This window comes from Poromitra crassiceps (assembly GCF_964638095.1).
Source record: "Poromitra crassiceps genome assembly, chromosome: 9".
Taxonomy (NCBI): Eukaryota; Metazoa; Chordata; class Actinopteri; order Beryciformes; family Melamphaidae; genus Poromitra; species Poromitra crassiceps.
In genome coordinates, this window is record NC_139630.1 from 28,140,382 (window position 1) to 28,167,625 (window position 27,244).

The window sequence follows — 27,244 nt, forward strand, 5'->3', positions numbered from 1 at the left end:
TTGTCACCTAGTCTTTCCTAAGTGTCACTGGCCAGAGGCAAGCCAGGATTCTACATTCTCAAATACACTGCTACCGCATGCGCTAGGACGTGTCATCAGTGATGTTATCTGGGGTCGTAAGGTGTTTCGGGTCTGTCAACATCATACACCCTCGCCCAGTAGACCCAGCCGAGGCCAATTAAGACCCCGACTCACGTCCCAGAAGCCGCTACGGATCAGCCTTACTACTCTATCTGCAACGTTGCCCGCGGGAGGGGTAAAAGAGAACCCAATCCGCTGCAATAGAGCTAGTGCTACGCCGCAGTATTGGCCCTTCGGTGCATGGAGGATCTAGGCTCTGTGGGTTTCTCCCGGCCGTGCTCCTCCTTCGTCTCACCAGACCCCCCTCATGACAAAGGCAATCCAGAGGCTGAAGGGATGCCTCAAGGACGCCTCAAGAGGGCCTGTGCGCTGCACGTCATTTACCTGCGTCGAGCACCTCGCTCTAGCCTGGAGGACCCCAGGCCGCGCCGATCTTGCGCAGATTTTCAGAAGGCTAATCCGTAGCGTTTGTGGATTTCTCCCTCACGAGAGAGCCAAGATGGGGTGCTAATCCCATCCCGTACCGGGTTGCCGTCTCTCCGGCCGTCAACTGTCTCTCCAGCTCGTCACCAAACTATACTTGGTTGTCACCTAGTCTTTCCTAAGTGTCACTGGCCAGAGGCAAGCCAGGATTCTACATTCTCAAATACACTGCTACCGCATGCGCTAGGACGTGTCATCAGTGATGTTATCTGGGGTCGTAAGGTGTTTCGGGTCTGTCAACATCATACACCCTCGCCCAGTAGACCCAGCCGAGGCCAATTAAGACCCCGACTCACGTCCCAGAAGCCGCTACGGATCAGCCTTACTACTCTATCTGCAACGTTGCCCGCGGGAGGGGTAAAAGAGAACCCAATCCGCTGCAATAGAGCTAGTGCTACGCCGCAGTATTGGCCCTTCGGTGCATGGAGGATCTAGGCTCTGTGGGTTTCTCCCGGCCGTGCTCCTCCTTCGTCTCACCAGACCCCCCTCATATGAGCAGTTTCATGGAGGACTATTTTCTTTTGACCGAACTACACCCGCTAGCTGCTAGCTACGCAGCCTCCTCGCCCTCTCTGCTCCTTGATGACATACTTCAGGGATGCTGGATCACCTGTCCTGGAGCTGGCAACATACAGCTGTCCATGGCTGAAGACGGGGGTCTGAAGTCAGACTCCCACTTCTTTCAGTGTCTGCCCCTGGGACTTGATGTTACTCTTATGACATCACTAAAGACATGGTCAGTGGGACTGTTATGACATCACTGATGATGTCACCACTGCTTTTATGACATCACTGATGATGATGTCACAATGCCTCTGACATCACTGATAATGTCACAATTTATGACATCGCTGATGACAACATCACGGGGAGATACCTGTTATCAAATTATACACCTTAGTTATTCTTTCTTAATGGTTTTGTGGCTAACTCCATGGTAGCTTATGTTTTGTGAAGCACATTGTGTTACATAGATAAAGTTTTGCTTGCTTGCAACAGTTTTTCCGATTAAATAGATGGGTATAAGGGACATGCAACAATATAATCAAATGTATATTAGCATGTCAATAAACTATGTATGTCCGGCCCTTCATGTGATTCTCATTTCCCAATGTTGTGGCCCTTGGTGAAGGTTGACTGACAACTGCCTTAGGTCTTCAAGTTTGATATGATCCCAGCATCTTCAATCTATAGCTTTAAAAATACGCCCCTTACAGCCTTTGAAAGACAGTAATGTCAGCCGCTGCTGTACTCAACCAGACAGCCCTGTAGGCTCCGCCCACTGGCCATCAGCAAAAGGAAACCAGCGGCCAATGGGAGCGCAGCCAGCAGAGAAGGCTGGGTCATCACAGTCTTATTAAAGCCAGTGACAGGCTCCAAGGTGTCATTCTTTGATGTGTACATCTGAAGACCTTGAGACAGAACAGATCAGAGCACGAAATACATTGACAATAGAGGCTGAGGACACACTATACTATAGTCCTAACCAGACAGACAGAAGGCATGAAGCATCTCCTCCTTCTTCTGGCACTCTTTGGATGGGCAGGTATGCTACACAAATTTATATCGGCATTAATTAAGTCTGATGATGCAAGAGTTGAAACAGGGCATCTAATGGTGTCCACAGGTCTCACATGTAGCTATGTCTAACTGGATGTCAACGATACAGGAATGACGTGTCAACTTCTGTGTCTGTTATGTGTTCACTTTTCATTACAATAATACAGTTGCCCTGGAGGACGAGGACAAGATTGTTGGAGGTCATGAGTGCCCAAAGCACTCAAAGCCCTGGCAAGCAGTTCTCTTCAAGGGGCCATTAATGACCCTTTACTGTGGAGGGACTCTTCTGTCCAGTGAGTGGGTGCTGTCTGCTGCACACTGCGAACAAGAGTAAGGATATTTTGTCACTAACCACTGCTAACAGATTGTTTGAAACAGTTTAACTGGTGTTTAAAACTGTTTTTTTTTTGTTTTTTTTACTGCATTCGAAAACATATATATTTGACTGTAATTCATGACTGGTTGCGAGTTCCTTGAAACTATAGTCATTTAGGGTGGGAAGTGCGAAGGAAACTTCTCCGATCACTTCTCAGTTCTCAGATGAACATCGTGGTCTCTATAATGCGTTGTTTAATTCTTCCAGGTCATTTCTAGTCGGGCTGGGAATGCACAGCCTACGGCATCTTGAGGGCCCCGAACAGCTCATTGAGTCCAGCCAGGTTATCCCCCACCCAGACTACAACCCAGACTATGCCGAAAACAACACCGAGTGCCCATTGGACAACGACATCATGCTGATCAAGCTGAGCCGGCCGGCCATTCTGAGCGACGATGTGAGCCCTGCCACGCTCCCCACAAACTGCGCCGCTGAGGGGGTGTCGTGCAGTGTCTCTGGATGGGGGAACACGTACCCAGGGCTTGACGGTAAAGTCCTTTTGTATTGTTTCAAAAAGCCAACAGTTGTACTTGTCCTACAACAGGGGTGGGCAATTATTTTTCATGGGGGGCCACATGAGAAACCCAGATTGTTGCCGGGGGCCGAACAAATATTGTCATGCCGTAACCCATGGATGGGTAACTTTGATGATAGAGAGGGCCACAAAAAATGTCCTCGCTACCAGGTTTTGCTGAGGGCCGAACGGCGCCAGCGTGAAAAATTTGGTGCATTTGAAGCCACGTTTAGAGGAATAACTCATTTTAAATGAACAGTTGTGATGTCATTATTCAGTCTTAACCACCAATATTTCATCCTTTTCTCACTCACTCCTATGTCACCACCTGCTCTCAGGGCTTGAAATTAACTTTTTTGACCACCTGCCAATATGGCTGCTAGATTTTAAAGTTACCAGCCAATTAGAATTTCCACTAGCCAAAATGTTTTTCTTGAAATAAATCAGAATATGAGTGGGTTAATTTAAGCATAAGTATCAGTAAGTGGCCCGGGATGATCAAAGCCTGTGTTGCGGGTCACACGAACAAAAATGCAGTCTTGAAGCTAAATAAATCCAAAACCAATGAGTTAATTATTTAAATTTCTAATTCAATGTAGCCTTTTAGTCATAAAGATTATTGAAAGATATTCCATATTCCAGACTGAAATGCAGAAGTGGAGTATTGGCCAGAATGACATGAACATTTGGACACTTATTCAGCGGGTATCTTGCATGTTGCGTTCAGGTGCACTGTGTAAAAAAAAAAAAAAAAAAAAAAATTGCAATTCCATCGCGGGCCACACAGGTGGCGCCCGCGCGGGCCGTAGTTTGCCCATGTATGTCCTACAAGGTATATTAGAGAGGCAAAGTCATGCCCCTCTACGGGTTAGGCTACGAATGAAGGGCTTTTTCTCCTGTGATCTAACCATCACAGTGTGAACTGCTGACTATTAGCATGCTGTACTTAATGGCATCAAATGGATCAAAACAATTCCTTTATGTGTGCTTATTGTCTGTATTCCGGCAGGTCGAGTAGGTCCCTTCCCTGATGAGTTGCAGTGCGTGCGTGTCCCCATCCTGAGTGACGAGGAATGCATCGAGGCCTATAATGACGATCGTCCCAGGTTCAGTACGAACATGGTCTGTGCTGGCTTCATAGAGGGAGGAAAAGACTCCTGTCAGGTGACTTCAAGCTCACAGCCACAACACACGCACGCACGCGCGCACGCACGCACGCGCAAACACACACACACACACACACACACACACACACACACACACACACACACACACACACACACACACACACACACACAGCTACTTCTTCAAAGATGTGTGTGTATATATATATATATATATATATATATATATATATATATATATATATATATATATATATATATATATATATATATTAACCTGTTTATACAGGGGGAGTCTCCCTGAGAGCAATGCTCTCTTTTTCAGGAGCGCCCTGTTCACATTCATACCTGGAAGCTGACACAACCAGAGTCTGATCTGCTGGCCTACCCACCAAATAACCTCTCTCTCTCCCTCTCTCTCTCTCTCTCTCTCCTTCAGGGTGACTCTGGTGGTCCCATGGTCTGTGACAATAAGATCCAGGGTGTGGTGTCTTGGGGGTTTGGCTGTGCTCAGGAAGGCAAGCCGGGGGTCTACACAAAAGTGTGCAATTACATCGACTGGATCAAGAACATCACATGTGGCTGACGAGCAGCGCTGACTTAGGAAGTTATATTAGCATACATCAAATCTGCGTTTAACTGTGTGATTTGCTGTGTGCAGTGTGACTCTCTCACTGCGTCATTAAAGCATTAGCACTCATTCATTTGAAAATCCACTTTCCTTCAGTGCCATAATTCACAGCTCCCTGTATTCACCTTATTCAGAAGAGACCGTCTGGCTTGAGAGACTAACAGGAAGTGTAAATACAATCGGAGGTTCCGATTGTGTTTACACTTCCTGTGACTCATAAACCTATTCTGACTCATAATGTGAGTCAAACTATGGTTTGACCAGGTGAGTCAGACTAGTTTGAGCAGGTAAAACAGCCGGGGTTTTGAACAGGAAGTCGCGATACAATGGGTCAAGTGGCCGGGGCTGCATAAGGTGAATAAAGAAGGTGAAAACTGAAAGTCTATATCCTGTGTGAAAAGAATAGCTCTTATCTTTCTTTATGTAAAGTTGAATTGCCTCTGTGTATGAAATCTATACAAATAAACGTTGCTTTGCCTTGCCTTTAGCTCCCTCTCCTGATTTAATAGTGATTGCTTAGAATCTATCTATATATAAAGGGGCTTACAGTGTGTCCCTGCATCACTCCTATATACAGTACGTATGCGCATCAAAGACGCAGACTTATTGTTCCTATTAAAGTAGGGGGTGACTGAGCAAAATAAAGAGCCAAAATGAATGAAAGAATGAGCGTCTGCACATCAGAAAAACACATTTGATTGATATTTTATTATAAAAAAAATAATATTTCTTCTATATTAAAGGTGACATAAAGAAGGCCCTATACTGAATCATTTTAAGAAATGTCTGTTCTGGGTGACTAGCATAACATAAACTAAGCTGAAAATAAGGTAAGGTAATAAGATCCAGGTTGTAAAAAAAAATAATAATAATAATAATCCTTTAACCTTGTGGTGTTCCATTTTGTTCGGTGCCGTTTTACAGCATAACCAGCATTTTAATGCAAAATTATAATTTGACAGCCAGAAATCCATCAACCGTATCAATAATTTGGGAATCCATTTTAATCTTCTCACAACTGAATTTGTGGTTTAGGCGCTGCCTGTTTAAAAGCATAGCCCCGGAGCACAGCGGTGAATTTAATCTCTTCAAGAAATGAGCTAACGAGATGTAGGCTATATTGTTCCATTATGACAATTGCTTTTACAAACAAATGCAATTGCACTTTGCCACATAACTTGCTGTGCGTGTGTGTTTTGCTGGTGAAACGAGAAGGATATTAAATTTGCCGGTGAGCTTTGTCAACCTGAAAATGCCTTTCTGTCACTGCGGCACTGAAAGGTAATCTGTTTCTCCATGCTGCTGTAGAGATCAAAGGGATCACACTGCCTTGCCGAACACACACACAACACAACACACACACACACACACACACACACACCACAACAACAACAACAACAACCCACACAGACCCATGCAAAGACATAGGCGCACATGTGAACTGATCTATGCACCCGCACATAATTAGCAAAATATGTACTTTATATGTACACTAACAGACACACATACACAGTATGCACTCCCATAGACTTACAGGAGCACAAGCTGTGACTTACACACACACACACATACACACACACACACACACACACACACACACACACACACACACACACACACACACACACACACACACAGTGGATCTCAGTGCTGCTGTGTGTTTTCTGTAAGAAGCTTGGCTCCTGCTGTGAAGCTGACTGTGGGGGAATGGAGTCACATGGAAACAGCTCTAACATGGTGCTGTTCCTCCTGTGCCGAGTGAGTGTTGTGGCTACCATGTTGTTTCAAAACGTGTGCAGTTTGCCAGTCTGAAATATTCTGAATTCCGGACAACGCTGGCTTTTTAAAGATGTAAGGATTCCACAGTATATGCCAAGGCATTTGAGTGTTTTGAAGGTCATCGCTAACCCCAAAATGTTGCTACAGAAAGACACAATAAGAGAAGTATACAGGAGGAATTGAAGTCCTATACTGGCTGGACTGCAACAGCGTGACTGAGTGATGCAGTTACACCGATTGGTCGGCCGTACGTGGCACGCGGTGGCACACCCATACACGGTGTGACTGGCGCGCTGTAAGCGCTGCTAGTATGACAGTTTCACAGCACGAAAAATACAGGTGAGGTAACAGCCGGATAAACACACCACCTGTCTCCTGTCTCCTCTATTTTCAATGGGCTTAGGGGGCGTGTCCACCAATCAACCTGTTGAGCACTTGAAGCGCTGGTGGTACTGAGCACTTTTTTGGCTGCATCAGGTGAGCGCTGGGGCGGGGGGGACCTCTGAGAATGGTGTTGTTGCTATGCTAAACATTAGCCTAGCTGACGCTAGCTATTAAACAGGATGCCGGCTCTTGGTCCCGCCCCCTGCTTCATCCTCGTTGGGTGCGCTCGCGGTGCGCTTCAGAAAAGTTAAAATTCTTTCAACTCGAGAACAGGTTCAGCGCTCTCAGCTGAAAACGCTACTAGGCTATTCTATTCGGGGACACCTCGGCATTCCGAAATGTCGGCACTCCGAAATACCGGCATTCCGACAAAATTCTAACCCTAACCTCGCCATTGCGAAAGAACCCTCCCCCAGACCCTAACCCTAAACCTAACCTCTCCCACCCCCCACGCCGAAGCCTAACCTAACCTCTCGGCGAAACATTTTTTGGAGATAAAAAAGGGCCGCCTCTCCGAAAGCATAGAAGTCAATGATCGGAATGCCGACACTTCGGAATGGCGAGGTGTCCCCATTCTATTCAGTGGAATGAATGACAGAACAGCGCCAGTGCTTTTGTTACAGGTCTTTGGTGGACTTAGTGTTCGTAGCCTGAGCACATCACATGGTCCGGGGCATAACAGTGTAGGTTTTGACGTGTAATTGTTTCTTCTTTTCTGTTCCAAGATCGTTGTTTAAGATAGACCACGTTTATTGTTCATCTGTGGCTGCTGCAGGTTTGCAGTCTACACACCTCTCTCCTTTCATGCTTTATAGTCGTCCTGTCTGGACAGCTGCAACTCCCTCCTGGCCGGACTCCCAAAGCACTCTCTCCTAGCCTCACACCACCAGGTCCTCCAGGCCATGCTCCGGCCCCCGCACACCAGCCAGCATACTGTATGCATTCTGCCATTACAGCTCTCTCCCTTCCCCCGCTGTGAGTCTGTTATCGCTCAATCCATCCTGGACTCTTCTCTCTCCTGGCTCCCCATTGGTGGAATGACTTTGCCACTTCACTCGGGGACAGCTGAGTCACTCCCCATTTTCCATCATGAGCTGAAAACTCATCTGTTCGATAAATACAATCACGTCCCGCCTGACTCACATCTCTCTCTTCTATATATTATCTGCCCTCCTCTGATGCTTTCTGACTCTCTCCTTAGAGAACGTACGTATGCAGTGGCATAGTGGAAGCGACGTGTATATAGTTAACTAGTAAGGCAGTTGTGGCAACACTAAAATACGAAGGGTAATAAATAGGTAGTAAAGGTATTAAATATTAAATAGAATGAGATGGAATGTATATTAAAAAAACGTGTCCAGGTGTGCAGGGAGGTGTGCAAATGTCAATAATCCAGGTTTATTTATTGAGGAGTCTGGTGGCCTGTGGAAATGAACTGTCCTGCAAGCGGCTTGTGCGTGCTTTCGGGACCTTGTATCTTCTCCCTGAGGGCAACAGGGAGAACTGGGCTGTTGTGCGGGTGGTTCGTGTCCTTGATGATCTTCCGGGACCTCCTGAGGCACCGCTGATTGTACAGTTCCTGCAGTTTTGGCAGCTCACATTCTGTCACATTTGCAGGTGAAACAACAGGTCAGGCATGGCTAATATTCCAATAACAGGCATCGTTAATGACTGCATACAATCCCCTCCTGTCCATACTACCTCTCATACTCACGATGCAGTGCTAGCTGCATGGTTGCATGCTGAAGTGCTATAAGATCATAATATGAGGTGTCCCTGTATCTTGTATAGCTGCTGCTCTCATGCTCAGGCTTACAGCCCATTCTTCTTATCTTCACACACCTCAACATTTTCTTTCAATTGTGGGTTCTACCGTCCTCCTTATCTCCAGAAGAATGATGAACTCGCAGTTTGGTGCCTCTCTCTGCCTGCCACCAGCATACTTCAAAATGGTGTAGCAAGTAAACTTGGTGTGTGTCCTTTGCCCTGGAATCTGGACATCCGAGTGAAAATCTTCGAGTTTGTCACTTTAAGGTTTTTCTCATCCCGACCTGTCTGAATAAAGAAACCACAGACGGCTGTTGAGCCGCTCATTCATTTTCACCCACAAGTGTGAGACTCATTTCCCCCCTTCAACGCTCAGGCTCTCTGTCGGTGTCGTCCAGAGACTCCAGGGACACGCTGCAGGCAGGTCCTCCGTGTCGTGTCTGCTAGCTCCCTCCTCCTCCTCCTCCTCCTCCTCCTCCTCACACAGGTGTTCTCCCAGTCCCACCTGAGACCAGTGGATCATTACTGTCATCTCGTATAACTCAGGTGATGCCGACTGCGGGGGCTTCTTTTAGTCATTGGTCACCTCCAACTCACACCACCTGCAGTGGAGATTAATAGATGGATAGATAGATAGAGAAAGAGAGAGATGGAGAGAGAGAGAGAGAGAGGGAAGAGAAGTGGAACATGACCTGTTCCCCTTCAAGTGAGTAATGTATTATTTGATTCAGTAGCCCACATTGGCACTGTGTGTAAGCTCTCCATCCCATGAAAGGCACATGAGTGGACGGGGGTGCTTGAATATAATTTGGGTCAAATCATGCATGAGGGAGAGAAAGAGAGAGAGATGGAGGGAGAGAGAGAGAGCGAGCGAGCGAGAGAATGAGTTTGTGTGTTTTTTTATGATTGGTGGGTCAAGTGGAGTATAGAAATTCTGTTCAATACAACACAACCCTAGAATCTAGGTCCTAGATAACTGTTATTGTACCATGAGGTATGTGAGAAATGACACATAGTTTTGTCTGAAAACTGCATTTTGAATAGTACCTTTCCTAAGTTCTATATACTGTACTGTATTGTAGTATGCAGCTTGTGAGAAATATAAAGACGCTACAATTCAGACAGTTTCGACATGCTGCTTTCAAACCATGTTGAAGCCCAAACACTGACATGTGTTGTTGTCACATTGTGTTGCATTACAAGACTGACTGTAAAACTACTGGGGCCATTTCTACTCTATTCATATTTTAGTATGCTGCTGCTGCATCATCGTTAGCATCCCCCCCCCCCTCCCCCATAATTTACTCAATCAAATTCAGACATTACAAAATGATCCTGCCATTAAACCCTTTATTTCACTCAGATTGTAGTTATGTCTCTGTTACACACAGAAAAGACACAGAGGCGACGGATTCATATAGGCACTTTTTATTTGTCAAAATCCAGGAACAGACGGACAGAAAGAAACAGCAGTGAGATTGACATCCTCCCCCTTCTCTCTCTCTGTCTCCTCTCCTCTTCCACTTTAGTCAGACACCTTCCTCTCCTCTCCTCCTCTTCCTCGCTCCACCTCTCTCTTCCTCCATATATAGCATTACGTTCCAATTCTCTCTCTCTCCTCTCCTCCTTTTCAGAGCTCCTCAGAGTGGAAGGCTGAAAGACACAAGAGAAAATGATTCTTTTCATACCAGAGAAATACTGTCGATCCTTTTGTTTTTACAGCTCCCATCTTGTGCCATTTTGTGACAGCAATTTGGAGTTTCTCCCAAAAAAAAAACTTATTGTTCTAATTTCCTAGAATTCCCACAATGACATGCCTCTTTATTTGTGGGGGAAAAAGGAACTGCTTGGCTCACATTTCCACTCCGAGCACGTCTTAATTATTAGACTACCTGTTTTGTTGATGCTCAGTTGAATACGGTTAGAGCAATGCTTTTTGCTCACTCTTCTGTCTAGCTGCTGTTGTTTTGGCCATTCACTCTGTATTGTATACTGGCTGCTTGTTATATTCATGATACATGAACTTTGACTTGTACTGTACATCTTACTGCCACACTTATTGTATTCTTATTTTACACAACAATCAGCATCTGCTAAGGGCCTTGGAAGTACGGTAAAGTTCACGTTTTGATCCTAGTTAATTGACAACATTTCCAATGGATGATTGATTCTGACTGAGAAAAGGGAGTGATTTTTTTCTTTCTTTCATTTAATTCAACCGCTAACAAGAGGACTGCATTTCAGAATTTGTGCTAACAAGAGGGGTCTCAATAAACAACTTGACTGTATTGGAACTCCCTCTGCTGCTGATTTTAATCTCTTTATTTTGATGTTTTTGCTTGGATTTTGATTACTTGATTTGATCATCATCATTATCATCAGCACCATCATCTTCATCATCACACAGTCAATGTTAATGGTGAATAGGGTTTGCCATGGAATGAAGGTTCAGTGTCAGCACAACATATCATCATCATCATCCACACCATCTTCATCATAACAGTTATTCAGTGAATATGATTTTGTTCTTACAATTCTTCATCATTAGTGTTATTTTCCTCCTCACTGTCCGCGTTATTATGATGATCATTGGCAAAACACATGAGTCTAATTTTCAGCACAAACATGAGTAGAGTTTGGCACAACACACATCTTGATTTACTTGTATCATTGCTAATACAATGTTGTCCCAAACTCAAGAGATCTTTTGAAAATGACGTCACCTTCATCATGGCCACCCTCATTATCACTCTCTTAATTGGTGTGAGGTGAGGTCATGTTTAATTAGCGTGAGCTCATGTTTTCTTACATGTGAAGGTTTCAGTTAGCTGGTGAATACCTTCCTCCTCATCATCAGGAGCTACCAAACCGGCCGCAAACGTCCACAACATCTCCAACCAATCGGCGCTCTCCTGGGCTGTTACTGCACTGGGGGCTGCAGCAGGGCTTGATTTGATTGGGCGAATACCACCTGGGGAAGTTTTGGAATAGACTGGATGAGAAGCAGAGAGGGAGAGGTGAGTTCCTGTCTCTGTCACTCACTGAATCTGTTTTTTTCTCGTGGTGCGATTGCAGATATGTGTGTAATCATCAGTACAGCATACTGTGCATGGTATACAGTATTTTATATTAGAGTGGAGTTGAATATAATAAATTGAATAGAATACATTAAAGTGGAAAAAATAAAATTGAATAGAAAGAAATAAAGTAGAATAGAATATAACAGAATAGAAAAATAGAATCAAGAACAATAAGGTAGTACAGTACAGTCAATCAGAATAGAATAGAATAGAATAGAATAGAAGGTTATATATTTACGGCTTATAATATTTGCAAGGCTAGATTATTATGTACTATTTTGAGTCCCACTAATAAGGGAATGCAAATAAGCAATAAGTAAAAACAAACACTGTTACCATTCTGGCACAGCGCTGTAAGTCTCAGTTTGGTTACAGGGTGCTTAGCTTAGCATGGATCCAGAGAAAGCAAACCTATTAGTTTGCATAGGAGGGTGTACTAGAGGATACATCAGATATAATATTTGAGTATTTAGGAGGTTTTTCTTGCCTCTAGACCTCATGGCCCTCTTAGCGATGGAAGAGGGAGGGGGGATACCTGACGGGGAGAAGAGAGACACATGAACAACCGCAATAACAGACACAGCAGCATTATACAGGATGGAGAGAGAGAGAGAAGCCACAAGAGGAGAGACACAAGGACAAACAGAGAAGAAGAAGAGAGAGAGAGGCAGCCAAATGGAAAAGAGAGACATCCAGGGAGAGAAAAGGCTGAGAGAGACAAAAGCCATAGAGCAATGACAAGTAGTTGTACCTTTTCAATCATTCAGTCACAACATGTATTAGAATGTGGAACCACTTTGCATGACTATAATGCGATTAACAAGTTTGAAAAATCACCCCCCACACACACACACACACACACACACACACACACACACACACACACAGCAGACAGTTTTCATCCCCACCGAGCGTGTTAGGACTTATCTCTGCTCGACACGATGCAGCAGACATGCCGGATGAAGAGGACACAGCAACAAACAGCTGGATGTAGAGATAGCACAGCAGCTCCCGCGCTCTCGAGCGACATTCCACCGTTTCGGGGTATGAAACCGGCCCATTTAAATCCTCATAGTATTATCGAAAATGTCAGCGCACCGACATTATTGCCTGTTCCCAGTCATCATTCGAGATGTCACCAACTTTTTTTGTTTTTGCCTCCGGTCGTGTGAAAATGGCACTCGGCTGTTTAGGTTGACGCCTGAATGTAGGTGGTGAACACAACACACACACCGCAGGGGACAGCAGGTGATGTCAGGGTTCAATGGCCCACAAACTCATAGCAGGTAAACATGGTGGGAAAATGACAAGTTTGTAGCAGTGAATGATACACAGGAGGCGTTTTGATGCTGTGCAGCTAGGGGCAAATATGCCACAAAGCACGGGTGGAAGTAATCACATGGACTTTTTTATGACGCTACATTTTAAATCACATAAATTTACAGAGCACACATTTTGTGGCTCTGGATAAGCAACAGGAAGTGGACAAAGTGCGTCTGCCTGTTTGTGGCCCAGTGTGACGCGGCCTTTTATAATCGCTCCTCCTCATAAACAACTCATTCATGCGCTGACATTTTATTTGATTGTTTATTTGATTGGTTTGATTAATGCACTGATATTTATTTGATTGGCCACTCCAGGCAGTGTCACCCACCCACACCAGGACTAGAATAAATCCTCCTCTCTCTCTCTCTCTCTCTCTCTCTCTCTCTCTCTCTCTCTCTCTCTCTCTCTCTCTCTCTCTAGCTGTCAATCTTCTTCTCTCTTTCTTTCAATCGATTCTGTCTCAGTCCAACTTTCATGTGTTCCTAGATCTGTTACTTTTTGTAGTCCTGGTGGCACATCAGAACGATAAACAGCAAATTGTGCAGCTGAGATAAAAATAAAATAAATAAATAAAAACCTAAGGGGCTCTGCAAAACATCTAAAAAAAATAGCTGGCAAAGAGTTGGATAGGACTAAATGATAAACCTCATCAAACAACAATGCTTTCTTTCTTTCTTTGTGTCCCTATACACAAATGTTTAAAAACGGATGCATTCCAAGCCTATATTACCACAAATAAGAATTTGTTCCAGTAATAATAATACTTGTTAATATGCCCAACTCTCCGATAACCAGAGACCCAAAAACTCTGACTACTCACTCACTGCTGAACCAGAAAATGTACTCTTTTGGCCCCAAAACACCCTGGATTCTCTGCCGGTGGATTTTCCACTTTTCTAAATCTAAATTGAGCAGTTTTCCTGTGTCGAAATACAATAAAAATATCCCTATTTGTGCTTCTGGCCCTGTCCCTCTCGGGGAAAGAAAGAACAAGGGGTGATAGGTGGCTGATTAAGCTCTCACTGCAGACAGTACCTATGATTTTCTTATCTCTCTCTTATTTTCCTGTCTTCCTCTCACTTGCCTCTGTCTCTCCTCCACTCGCTGTCTAGCTCTCTCTCTCACACACACTTTCTCTCCCTGAATCTCTGTCCCTTCCCTGTCTTTCTATCGGTCTGTCTGTCTGTCTGTCTGTCTGTCTGTCTTTCTCTCCCTTCCCCCCACCTCTCTCTCTCTCACCCCCCTTTTCTCTCTCTCTCTCTCTCTCTCTCAGGATGGTTCACATCAGGGAGAATTGCATCCCGTCTGTATTGTCCCAAAATGTCTCCTTCTGTCATTTACACACACTGGCCTTTATTGAAATGTCATGGTGGGAATAAAGCCTTTGTGATTAAAAATGCAGAACAGCATTTGGTCATTGTCAGCCTGCAAACATTCGCCTCAGCAAACACAGGATTAGTCTAAGGCAGTTGCTTTTCACTGCAGATTTATAATAGCCCAGGAATACCCTGAGCCCTACAGGCACAGATCTGCTATTATATTGATAACCATCTAATGTGAAACAGGGGCCCTATAGATATCAACCTCATTCACACATCCATCCTAGTTTCTATCTTTCAGTTTTCTTCATCACACTCCTCCTGTAGGCTATGTATGTAGTGAGGCTCAGATTTCCTCCAAGGTGCACACAAAGTACATTTCACTGAGCTTCAGTCAGCTTGTGACCCCGTTGACCTTGCATTCATTTTTGCCCAACTTTTCAGAGCTACTATGAGGAACAGCATGGATTGTGCTGAGAAAGAACTCCACCAATCAACATCATCATTGGTAAGTACTAGCAAATAGGGCTAGACTTAAAACAAACAAACAAAAAAGTAAACGATCCCTTTAACATTATTATGTCTCCTGTCAATATAGTCAAATTGGCCATCAAATGATAAACTATGTAGCCTCTAATGCCAACAGGAGCAAAGAGAGACTGCTATTATGAGTTATCTCTACCCCACAAGCACCTAGTTTATTATGGATCGTTCAGTCACTAAGGGCTATTACAGGGCCCATAGAAAATCAACACCACTGGGTAACTACCCAGAGACACACTGGAAGCAGGCCCGTAGCTACCATTGAGGAGACCGAGGTCATGACCTCGGTACCCCCCCCCCCCCCCCCCCCCCCGGCCCCCAGATATATTCATCTGTCATTGATGTTTTAATGTGACAGTTGATCAGAAATGCAACAATTTGCTTCCTCTCTGTGTGCTATAGAACAAAGAGAGATAACTCACCACAACATTCAGATTTTCCATTGAGGCTAGATTGGGACTAGACTTTGGGGACAGTTCTATTGAAGTGAATGGGTAAGTAACTCCCCTGTAAGTGATGTTTGTGTAGGTGGGCCATTGTATTTAATTGAGCAGTATTCTGCCATGTGACCTGTATGCAGAATATAAATTATATTATATGGGGAGACATTTATTTTTTGTATCATTTTAAAGCAACAGCACAGTAAAGAGGATATTAATCTAACATGATGTCTGTAGTAGATCTAGCCTTTATAGCCTTTATAGATCTAGCCTCTTCATTGTGCTCTCAAAGTGCACCAGATTGAAGCATTTTACTTTAATAAAATGGACAACATTTTCTATCCGGGGGGGGGGGGGGGTACAGCCCCCCATGGGCCCCCCCGCGATGCGCTAAAATGACCTTGGTATTTCTCAAACCCTGGCTACGGGCCTGACTGGAAGTTCCACATTTGGCCAACACTCATATTGTGTTGTCAAGTGTTGTTGGGGATGAGATTGCAGCTGGGAGAGGCTTGATAAATATAGTCTCTGTTTTGGGACTGAGGCTAGTACACAGGCGTGGGCCAGACCTGCCCAACATAAGCCTAGCCTACACTCGAGGCCTACTGTAGTGTATGAACATGGCTTCCAATATCAGATTCAGAATCACTTGAGAAATGATTAACAAGCTAGGTGCCTTACTGGCGGAGGAGAGCTGCTTTATAGGTCAAATACAGCGCCCCGTGTTTTTAGATACTGGATATTGGATAGAGATTATTCTCATTTTCGCACACGTCTGTCTGGCACAGGCAAAGCAGCAGCAGCAGCAGCAGCAGGCAGCACAAGCAGGCAGTGCAGAAAAAAAGGTTAGTTAGGTGTTTTGGTTGTTGTTGTTTTTACCAGGAGATAAACACACGGGGTCGTCACAGTATGACGTGTACCCTTTGGGATGGGATGGCGTCGGCATGACAACGAGGAGATGGACGGCGTGAGGGTGAAGGGGTGGAGGATGGGTGGTGGAGGAGGGGTGGGAGTGAGAGAGGGAGGGAGGGAGGAAAGAGTTAAGAGATGATGTGTGTGTGTGGATGTGTGAAGTTCACCTATCCTCTCACTGGAGGATAGGCCAGATTTTAAAAGGTGATTTATGGCAGCGGTGGTGGTTGTGAACAGGAGTAGAGACAAGGAAGTAGAATTGATAGAAAGGTCATTACCATTCAACTTGAAATACTGGAGTACAGCAGCTTTGTGGCAAATAATCTCTTTTGAGCAATTTCCAGCTGTGTGGCCGCAAGATTGCAGTTTCACCTTTGTGCATCAGGTATATATTTAGTTTGCTACAGTGCACGCTAATGCTTTAGGCTTACGTTTATGAATGCTGATGTATGCTTGTTTATGGAATAATCAAAGATAGATTAGCAGCATACATACAAAAGAATTAGCATTATGGATAGCGTGCTAAATGCTTCAAATCGTGACGTGAAACTACAACCATCTTGTCACACAGCAGTTAAGCTGTTTCAACGTTTGATGATGTTGCCGTTGAAATGAACAATATTTTTGATACATGAGATTGAGAAAGCAGATGTAGATTTCGTGAAACAATGCTAATTTCCACAGCAACATGAGCATCCTCTATGGTTTAAAATGCGCTAAACCAGTTTACGGTGATACACCAGGAGGAGGCGCTCTTTCTATCCATTCATATTGAGTGGAAAGTATTGTGTCTATGGATGTGGCCTTGAAGTTAAAGTGAACAGGAGTGGTGACAGACCTCATCAGTGCATATGTACACAGCTGCAGAGCACTGGTACATTATGGTAAGACTCCAACTGGAGGACTGATGTTAGAGGCTACGTGAAGATGTAACTGTTTGAGGAAATGCATGGTCACTCTTAAAAAGCCAGTTTCATTTTCAATACATCCGTCTGTCTAGTAAGGGACGACACGCTAAATGTTAAAGCAAGAAAATGTGGACACCACATAATGTTGCTATTAACATGTGTTGAAAGGCAACATGGACAGTGTACCCTAACTTCACACATGGATGTGCTGAAAATGACGACCTTTGTAAGAGAGCACGTCCACTTTTGAAGCCCGCTTCAAAAATGTCTGGCAGGGTGTTGAGAAAATGCTTAGATGATGGATGTCTGAATTAAAATGTGAAAAATGATTTTGAAGTGATCATAAGGTATTATGAGCAGGGGCGTAGTGGAGGGTAAACACAAGTAAATGCAGTTCACCCACCTCTTTGAAACGAGAGATGAGAAGTTTACTCACCCGATTTCAGATCACCTATATAAATCAACGAGGGGAAAACACGGTGGGTAAACTACTCACCTTGGATAGTTTACCCACCTCTGTATTGACCACTACACCCCTGATTAACAAGGCATCACAAACAGATTATGATCATCATTATGAGTGAATTCTAAAAATACTTAACTTGCTTTATTTAATATAACATGACTTACATTTCAAAAAATAATATGACAGTAAAAATGTTGATTCTGTGATTGTGCTCGTTACCTGCTAGAGATGTATAGTCGAGCAGATCAAAGAGAACGATGGCCACCCCCGACCACGTGATGACCAGCGCCACGACCAGTAGCCAGGCCATCGGCGAACTAAAGGTCAGTATGATGTCATCCAATATACTCCTCTGAGTGGACCGCGGAGATGGGGGGACCGCCTCCCCGCTGCTGGCCTGACTACTCATTGGTAGAGAGAGCTGTCGGAGGGAGGAAAAGAGCAGGTAGGAGGAGGCGGAGGATAGAGAGAGAGAAGCGTAAAGAGAGAGGAGAAAGAAAGAAAGCAAGGCAGAAGGAAAGAGTGAGAGAAAGAGAAATAGATTTGATGAGGAAGATGTTGTACTTTCAAAACAAATTGTATGGGAAACAAAATTGCAGGGCTAGATAAAGGTTTCATCATGCCAATTTTAAAAACTGAATTTCTTGAAGCCAATACAATTATCACAAGATACTTTAACTTGAAGCAAGTTTGGTTTTAGTGTTGATCAAATGACTTGTAAGCTTGCTTTCTCTCTCTCTCTCTCTCTCTCTCTCTCTCTCTCTCTCTCTCTCTCTCTCTCTCTCTTTTGCACTGCGCTTGCAGTTTTTGGAATACAGTATGTGTGATAAGATGGTACATGGTAGATATCAGCTTTGTTTTTTTGGAAACATGCCCTAATAATTTGGACTTCAACATTGATTATAGGACCATGATGTTCAAACATCAAACTATAGAATGTTTTCTGCTGGAACAAAAAGTTGCTGACCTCACCATTAAATCTGTACAAAAATGTACCGGAGAAATGATTTGTGCCATGCTATTTGTTCCTGCTTTAGACAAGTGTGATCAACAAGAAAAGTCTGGGGTTCCATTTTTCTGTTTTTTTTTTCAATACATTTTACAGGGTACAGGTCAAGTTTCCCAGGTCAAGTGGTAGGCTTCAGTACCATGTGGGACAAACAAACAAACAAACAAACAAACAAACAAACAAACCGTCTAGGGACTGTGGGGGCGAGAATTCTGCCTGCCTGAGTTTCACTTTGCCTTAAGGCCTTTGGCACCACATATAACTACAGTGTTACATTGCACAGCGCTCCAAGTGTGTGGCGCACGATACTGACAACTGCACTCCCACCATTTCACCATCAATGGGTCACGTTCAGCCGAGGCACTTCTGAACGTGCGTTAGGGAATCCTGCTGCACACTTTATAGTTGTTTTTGTGTGTTTGGCATCATAATGTGATTACCGTGTGCCACAGTTGGAAAGAGAGGAGAGGAGAAGAGGGGAATGGGGGAGGGGGTTGGGAGAGAGAGGGCAGGGTAGGAGAGACAGTGAGAGGGGAGGAGAAGAGAAGAGAGAGGAGAGAAAGAATAGGAGAGACAAAGGGTAAGGAGAGGACAGGAGAGGAGAGAAAATAGGAGAGACAGAGGGTGAGGAGAGGACAGGAGAGAAAGAATAGGAGAGACAGAGGGTGAGGAGAGGACAGGAGAGGAGAGAAAATAGGAGAGACAGAGGGTGAGGAGAGGACAGGAGAGGAGAAGATAGAGGAGAGAAAGAATAGGAGAGACAGTGGGTGAGGAGAGGACAGGAGAGAAAGAATAGGAGAGACAGTGGGTGAGGAGAGGACAGGAGAGAAAGAATAGGAGAGACAGAGGGTGAGGAGAGGACAGGAGAGGAGAGAAAGAATAGGAGAGACAGAGGGTAAGGAGAGGACAGGAGAGGAGAGAAAATAGGAGAGACAGAGGGTGAGGAGAGGACAGGAGAGGAGAGAAAGAATAGGAGAGACAGAGGGTGAGGAGAGGACAGGAGAGGAGAGGAGAGAAAGAATAGGAGAGACAGAGGGTAAGGAGAGGACAGGAGAGGAGAGAAAATAGGAGAGACAGAGGGTGAGGAGAGGACAGGAGAGAAAGAATAGGAGAGACAGAGGGTGAGGAGAGGACAGGAGAGAAATAACAGGAGAGACAGAGGGTGAGGAGAGGACAGGAGAGACAGAGGGTGAGGAGAGGACAGGAGAGGAGAAGATAGAGGAGAGAAAGAATAGGAGAGACAGTGGGTGAGGAGAGGACAGGAGAGAAAGAATAGGAGAGACAGAGGGTGAGGAGAGGACAGGAGAGACAGAACAGGAGAGACAGAGGGTGAGGAGAGGACAGGAGAGAAAGAACAGGAGAGACAGAGGGTGAGGAGAGGACAGGAGAGAAAGAATAGGAGAGACAGAGGGTGAGGAGAAGATAGAGGAGAGAAAGAATAGGAGAGACAGTGGGAGAGGAGAGGACAGGAGAGACAGAGGGTGAGGAGAGGACAGGAGAGGAGAAGATAGAGGAGAGAAAGAATAGGAGAGACAGTGGGTGAGGAGAGGACAGGAGAGAAAGAATAGGAGAGACAGAGGGTGAGGAGAGGACAGGAGAGACAGAACAGGAGAGACAGTGGGTGAGGAGAGGACAGGAGAGAAAGAACAGGAGAGACAGAGGGTGAGGAGAGGACAGGAGAGAAAGAATAGGAGAGACAGAGGGTGAGGAGAGGACAGGAGAGAAAGAATAGGAGAGACAGTGGGAGAGGAGAGGACAGGAGAGACAGTGGGTGAGGAGAGGACAGGAGAGAAAGAACAGGAGAGACAGAGGGTGAGGAGAGGACAGGAGAGGAGAGAAAGAGAAGATGAAATTCAATGAGAGAGAAAAGGAAAGAGAGTTTACACAAGGAGATGAGAGGAGATTCAATTGTGGCTCACTTGAAAAAGACAAATGACTTCTCTCAATATCTAAAGAAAGTTTTCATTACTCGACTCAAAGGGATTTGTGCTTTCTTTGTAACTTGCTGTGTGACATAACATAATTATGTGCCACTGTTAGGTTGCTTTTGTGCATTAGCTATGTGGCATGCTGTGACAGATGATTGAAAAGAAATCCCTTATTTCTCTGCCTGTTCTCACAGCTTAGCTCTAAATTAAAAGTGATAGTTATGCTGTTGCAGAGACTTTATTTGAAAAATAGGACAGGATTTTTAAGTAGTATGCCCTTCTGAAGGTTATTAACGATGTCCTATTGTATGCAGATGTATAGATGAGTGCTCTATGCTGTTTCTTAGTGCAGCATTTGACACCGCTGATCATGACATTCTATCGGCTATATTTTTAGTGAGAAGTTGGGTTGTGGTCCCATTAATTGAATTGCATGTAGTTGTGCCCGGTTTGGAGACTTTTTTGGAGAAGGCCCCTAGTGGATGTTAGAGGAATTGCCGCCTGCCACCCACTTCTGTATTGGCTTCGAAATTCATCCATGGTTTTGGCCGCTTGAGTGTACCTCGAGGCTCAAATAGGCCAAATGTTATTTCCAATATATGTGCTACTTGGCAACCGTATCCGCTGACATCACATTGCCTGCTACTTCTAACAGAATCTGAATCTGAATCTGAATCTAAATCACTTTTATTGCCACATTATATAAAGATTACTGAGGAATGTGTCTTAGGCCATGTTCAGACTAGGAGGCCAAATCCGATTTGTGAACTTTAGTGACCTATTAATGCCTTTATCCAGATTGGTTTTATGAGTCTGGACGCTCCAAGTCTGATTTGTGTCACTTGTCCCAAACCACATATGGAGGTAGTTTGCAATCTGCTTCAAATGTGCTTTTGACTGATGTGTCTTCAGTGCATACTTGGCTCCATCTAAAAGGAAACTTCAAATGTGGAAACTGCAGTCAGTGTAACAACACCACTAATGTCAAGTCCTTCAATCATCCACATACTGGCAAGAAATATCCCATCAAACAATTCATCAATTGTAACACAACATCAGTGATCTACATGCTCACATGTCCCTGTGGACTCTCTTACATTGGTCAAACTAAGAGAACACTCAAACAAAGATTATCTGAACATAAAACAGCCATCCGCACAGGTAACATGGACTATGCCATAGCAAAGCATTACCAAGAAGCTAACCATGGCTCTCCAGCCACATTGAAATTTGTGGGACTTGAACATGTCACTCCTCCAACTAGAGGGGGCAACCTACCAAAACTTCTCTCACAGAGAGAAATGTACTGGATCTCCACACTCAACACAATGACACCTGCTGGACTGAATGATGACTTTTCTCTCAAATGTTTCCTCTAAACCCTCTGAAAAGACAAGTATACCTCAAAGTGCATATGTATAACTATTTTAATTGTATGCAAATGTGCAATTTCACCATGTAAATGAAACATGTTTATGTGACCTGATCCCTTTAAAGCCTGGATTATGCTTGACGCTTTGGCCGGCCGCACGGAAATGAGAGACACGGAATCCGACGAGGAAACGTGTGGAGCTTGTATACTCTGTGTGGGTTTCTGCAGGCGGAATTGAGCGCGAGTCTTGAAAACTCCACTTTGTCCGCCCGTCCGCGTCCGCGTAGTTACAAATTTCGGCGTGCGCACGGCCGCTCGAAAACCGTCCGCACGGAGCCTTGCGGAGGGGCGTGTCTGCTGATTTGACGTCACTTTTCCGCGCGGACACTCGCGTTCCTCGCTGATGCGGAAAGTTTAATGAGACCTTAAGTGTACCATGTGACCTTCCTAATTGTTCACTCTACTATATATGGCATGACCTCCATTTTGTTCCATTTCCTCCATGCCCTGAAGAAGGCCGAGAGGCTGAAACATTGGCATTTTTTGTGACATGGCCAAATAAATTGGTGAAATTGAGAGCTCCTTTGTCCTGAAGTTTTGTGAGTGCTACCTTGTGCCATTGGTACTTTATGCTTCAAACTTGATGTTGGTTTAGCACCACCAAAAACCACTGGGAAGGCGCATCCTTTGAAGAACCAGATTAATGACTTTATCAGCAAATCGGATTTGCCTGTAATGTGAACGTGGCCTAAGTGTAAGTAGGCTATGCAGCGTAGCGGTCATATCAATATTCAGAAGACAAAAAGAAGCTATATAAAAGACAAAATCCCCAAAATTGCAAGTGCAGCCCAATATATACAACAAGAATAGGAGGACTGTGAAATAGGCATTACATAGGAATTTACAGTCCAAGCAGTACTAATGTAGTTAACGAGAGTACTGTAATATAACAGAGTAAAAAGTTCTGGTAGGAGAAGCAGCTAATACTTTAATGTAACGAGTGTAGCCCAGCTGCTGCTACGGCAAAGCTGACATAATGATGATAGTGAACAATCTGTGAGTAAAAAATCAATTAAATAATTACAACCCTGTTTGGCTGACAGCTGGTGAGGAGTGGATGTCTTTGAACTTTCCGCAGTTAAACTTGGACCAGACTCAGTGACACTCCTCTTCTTGTTATTGGCCCTGAATGCATTTCAAACTCAGCAGTCTGTTGACTCTTCAACAGCCATGGCTGCTGTATCTAAGCAGTGAGGCATCGCTTTTGCTCCAAGTTTAAACCTTGAGCAAATTCTTGACAAAAAGCCAGTTCGCTCTCTGAAAGAGGAAAATCAGTGCAAAATGTTCCAGCAAGGTTTTTGACCAGAACAAAAAGAGAGAGAGCCACATTACACTTGTTTGCAGTGCTTGCCTGTCAGTTTCAGAATTGATTTCAATTATTTTAATCAATCAATCAATCAATCAATCAATCAATCAATCAATCAATCAATCAATCAATCAACAAATCAATCAATCAATCAATCAATCAATCAATCCATCAATCTCTATCTATCTATCTATCTATCTATCTATCTATCTATCTATCTATCTATCTTTCTTACTTTTGATTCTGTAGCTGTTCTCAGGGCTGACCTTTCTGTGTGGCAATTTCTGGCAAACTACACAATCGATCCAACATGACTCCGCCCACATGCCCTTATGTGTGTGTGTGTGTGTGTGTGTGTGTGTGTGTGTGTGTGTGTGTGTGTGAAGAAACCAGAACCAGAACCATCTCAACAAGTGGCCTGTGTGTCATTTAAGCAGTGGAGCTGTGAGTGCCTGTGTGCTTGCGTGTGTGTGCATGTACACGTTTGTGTCTGTGTGCGTGTCATCGGTGTGCATGTGTGTGTATAGAGAGCCAAAGTGGAACGTCAGTTCCTGCTTCAGCACTGTACCAGAGATTTTCATCTGCCATTTATTTTCCCATAGACATTTTGTTAAATGCTTATAAAAATAGTTTTACTCGTTCAAACCAAACGGTTCAGATATATTTAGAAACAGGAGAGGCCACATAACATTTCACTCGGACCAAAATGTAAAAGAAATTGCGGATTTAAATGTTTTTTCAATGTTTTTTTTTTAAAGTTTTGGTCTGAGTGAAATGTTCTATGGTCTCTCCCGATTCTAAATATAGCTGAACTGTTTGGTTTGACCAAGTAAAACTATTTTTATAAGCATTTTACGAAATGTCTATGGGAAAATAAATGGCAGAAGAAAATCTCTGGTACAGTGCTGAAGCAAGAAGTGAGGTTCACTTTGCCCCTCTATTTGTCATAAAAAGCTGACCATTGATCCAGCGAAGCAAGCCCTGACAACAGCTGGTCCAACCAACCAACCAACCAACCCAACCGCTGGTCAGGCCAACACAGTAATCCGCAGCAGGTAAAACAGTCACAGTTACAATGACAGAAGGTTGGATCAGACATTAAAAATGCTCTACAGCTGTTAACATAAGTAGGAACAACAACAGGATTCACAGTTGCTCTCCACTCCAATATTCCCATCCAAACCATGTCATTTTAGTCCTCATATAGCCCACGTCTGATCGCCTCTGTCACTGTGTGAGTCACAACCACTGCCTGAAGCCATTGTCCCTGTGTGTGTGTGTGTGTGTGTGTGTGTGTGTGTGTGTGTGTGTGTGTGTGTGTGTGTTGGTGCGTGCATGCGTGTGTGTGTCCTACATTCCAAAACAGATGACCTAGCCCACCTGTTGTCACAGACAAGCGCTATGGGGGTACAGACACATGGACACCAACTGTTGCTGTGCTGCCGCCTCCACAGTGAAGGAGCACAGAATTAGAATGATGGGTGCAGACTACTGAATGGAACGGAGGAGGACTGTGACTCTCTTGAGAACATATATCCCCCTTGTCAGGGGTGCATCAACTTTCTGCCAAATATGTACAGGTATACTGTATATGCTAATGCTTAAGCATATTGTTGTATATTTGATGGATATGCGATCAGGCGGGCATCAAAATGTTTAAATACGTCCAAAGTATGCACATGACATGTGCACCTATGTGCAGTGAATATGCCACTGTCTCTGACTTGTCTTATCACTCTACTGCCTTATTGCTTGTTGTGTCTCTTGTTGTTTTTGCACTCATATACCCTGTTATATTTGTACTATGTTGTAAACGGAGTTCACAGCACAAGAATTTCACACGTGATACTTGTAGTACGGAGTGACAATAAAAATCTTGAATCTTAAATCTTGAATCTTGAATCAATTTAAAAGCACACAGGTGAAAATAATACTTTTGCCAACTACTAGGCATAAATGGGGAAAACAATGATTTACCTGCCAATCATTTCCCCTGGCCAATTACCTGACGGCATTTTAACTAACGAGCATTATTATTACCGTACTATTTTTATTAGAAGACCTGCTTAAATGTTATACTCTCTTCTGTGTCCAGTTCTATGCTGTATAAGATAAAGTGCATATAGGTATTTGTGATCATAATGAAATGTTTTGTATGTAATGTTTTTGCCATGTATAATGTAATTTTTCTATGTATTTATTTGTTTAATTGGCAGGGAAGTGAAGTCAAATCCTCCCACATACAGTACACAAAAATAAAAGATGCTATATACCACTTTTCTTAAAATGAGTTTGGCATCTGTGACCAGGATTCTTGTGTCTATACATAGCTATATACATGAATATATATACATAGATATATACAACTGTTGAACAGCCAGCATCTGGGAGTGGGCGTGGCTGCAACAGGACCCGGTGAACCAGCCAAAACATGGATGTCATCTATAAACAAAGGTTCATATTCACCTTATGTAGCCCGGCGCCCACTTGATCCATTGTGTCACGACTTCCTGTTCAAAACGCCCGCTCAAACTAGTCTGACTCAACCTGGTCAAACCTAGTCTGACTCACATTATGAGTCAGACTAGGTTTATGAGTCACAGGAAGTGTAAACACAATCAGAACTTCCGATTGTGTTTACACTTCCTGTTAGTCTCTCAAGCCAGACGGTCTCTTGGCGAATAAACGCTAATTCAAGTTTCATAACGGGGGTTATAAATAGGTTTGAGTTATCAAAAGCGGGGGAGGGGAAATAATGAAATTATTATTAGGAGTTTATAGCTCATATGGGAGCTCACATGTACAAAATGATCATTATCGTTAATATGTTCAATGAAAATCCCTTAACTACCACAGTTGTTGTCGCAGCCAAACATTCAGATCACACATCAGATGACTAAAGTTCTATAGAGTGAAATGGATTTTTACTGTACCTTGGAGTTTGAGTTTGCTGGATTTTCAGTTATAACCTTTAGTCTGTCAAAGGCTTATGAAAAGCAACGTTACCATAGAAACAAGAATGTATCTCCCGTGTTAAATCCCTTTTGGCCTTGGCTGATTGTGAGAAAACACTTGTGGAGGCAATAGTCAAATCCAGCAGCCGAAAGCACACGTCAGTTGTGTTAAGCTGGAGCGCAGCGAGTCTAAAAATAAAATCCACCCTTTTTGCCCGCAGAAGAAAATGAAAGGAACTCCAATGGACAAAATTGTGTGGTTTCTATTCTCCCTGTAGAGTTCAAACTTCTTCTTTATAAGTTTGTTTGTTGCTCTGGTCAAAGTTTCAGAGGGTTCATAGTTCCCATGAAGTTGAATGCGGGAGAATGAGAGAGAGACAGAGAGAGAGAGAGAGAGAGAGAGAGAGAGAGGGAGAGAGAGAGAGAGGGAGAGAGTCACTCTGTCCCCTCTGAGCGTCCAAAATAGAGAGGGAGAGGGAGGGACATTAGAGGAGGAGGGAGGGGATGATGAAGGCATGGAGGAAAGGGGGATGAGGGATGGAGAGAACAAGAAAGTAGAGGTGTAGAAGTCTCCCTCCCTGTGGGTAGAAGTCTCTCTCCCTGTGCGTCGGGCAGCGCAGACCTTTAGACTAACAGAACTTGTCCTTGTTAGAGTTATCAATCATGCTATAATGATGGAGACAGCCGCTGATAAGCCTGCTGCTCCATCTGTGGCCTCGCCTACGCTGTCCTGCTGGAACTGTCCCGAAATTGGTATTAAGAGGTGGGGACTATTGTGAACTTTCTAAAGGAAATTACCCTTTTGTCCAACAGCTTCAGAGCGCTGCTCCCTTGTTGAGGACAGTCAGGTGGGTCACACTGCCACTTTTGTTGCTAAAATAGGTCAATACTAGAAATTGCTCCTCATATTTAAGAAAGAAAA

General features: G+C 44.0%; 2 protein-coding genes across 5 annotated transcripts; one reads left to right on the plus strand and one right to left on the minus strand.

The window, feature by feature from the left end:
* Positions 1-1,967: 1,967 nt before the first annotated feature.
* LOC310782602 (trypsin-like) lies at positions 1,968-5,252 on the plus strand. Its single transcript, XM_083643281.1, has 5 exons — positions 1,968-2,110; positions 2,292-2,454; positions 2,708-2,988; positions 4,024-4,178; positions 4,578-5,252. Exons 1-5 carry the CDS (start codon positions 2,068-2,070, stop codon positions 4,722-4,724), a joined length of 789 nt encoding a protein of 262 aa, XP_083499407.1. The 5' UTR covers positions 1,968-2,067; the 3' UTR covers positions 4,725-5,252.
* A 4,874-nt stretch (positions 5,253-10,126) lies between these two features.
* Positions 10,127-26,653, minus strand: trdn (triadin). Of its 4 annotated transcripts, none has more exons than XM_083643284.1 (6): positions 26,302-26,653; positions 17,913-18,114; positions 16,287-16,328; positions 12,267-12,314; positions 11,539-11,691; positions 10,127-10,352 (listed from the first exon to the last, which is right to left on the minus strand). In XM_083643284.1, exons 2-6 carry the CDS (start codon positions 18,100-18,102, stop codon positions 10,330-10,332), a joined length of 456 nt encoding a protein of 151 aa, XP_083499410.1. In that variant the 5' UTR covers positions 18,103-18,114; positions 26,302-26,653; the 3' UTR covers positions 10,127-10,329. The 4 variants fall into 4 exon arrangements, with proteins under 4 accessions (XP_083499410.1, XP_083499408.1, XP_083499409.1 ...); XM_083643282.1 differs by having other exon boundaries at positions 11,509-11,691; XM_083643283.1 differs by lacking the exon at positions 16,287-16,328 and adding an exon at positions 17,664-17,678 and having other exon boundaries at positions 11,509-11,691.
* Positions 26,654-27,244: the final 591 nt, after the last annotated feature.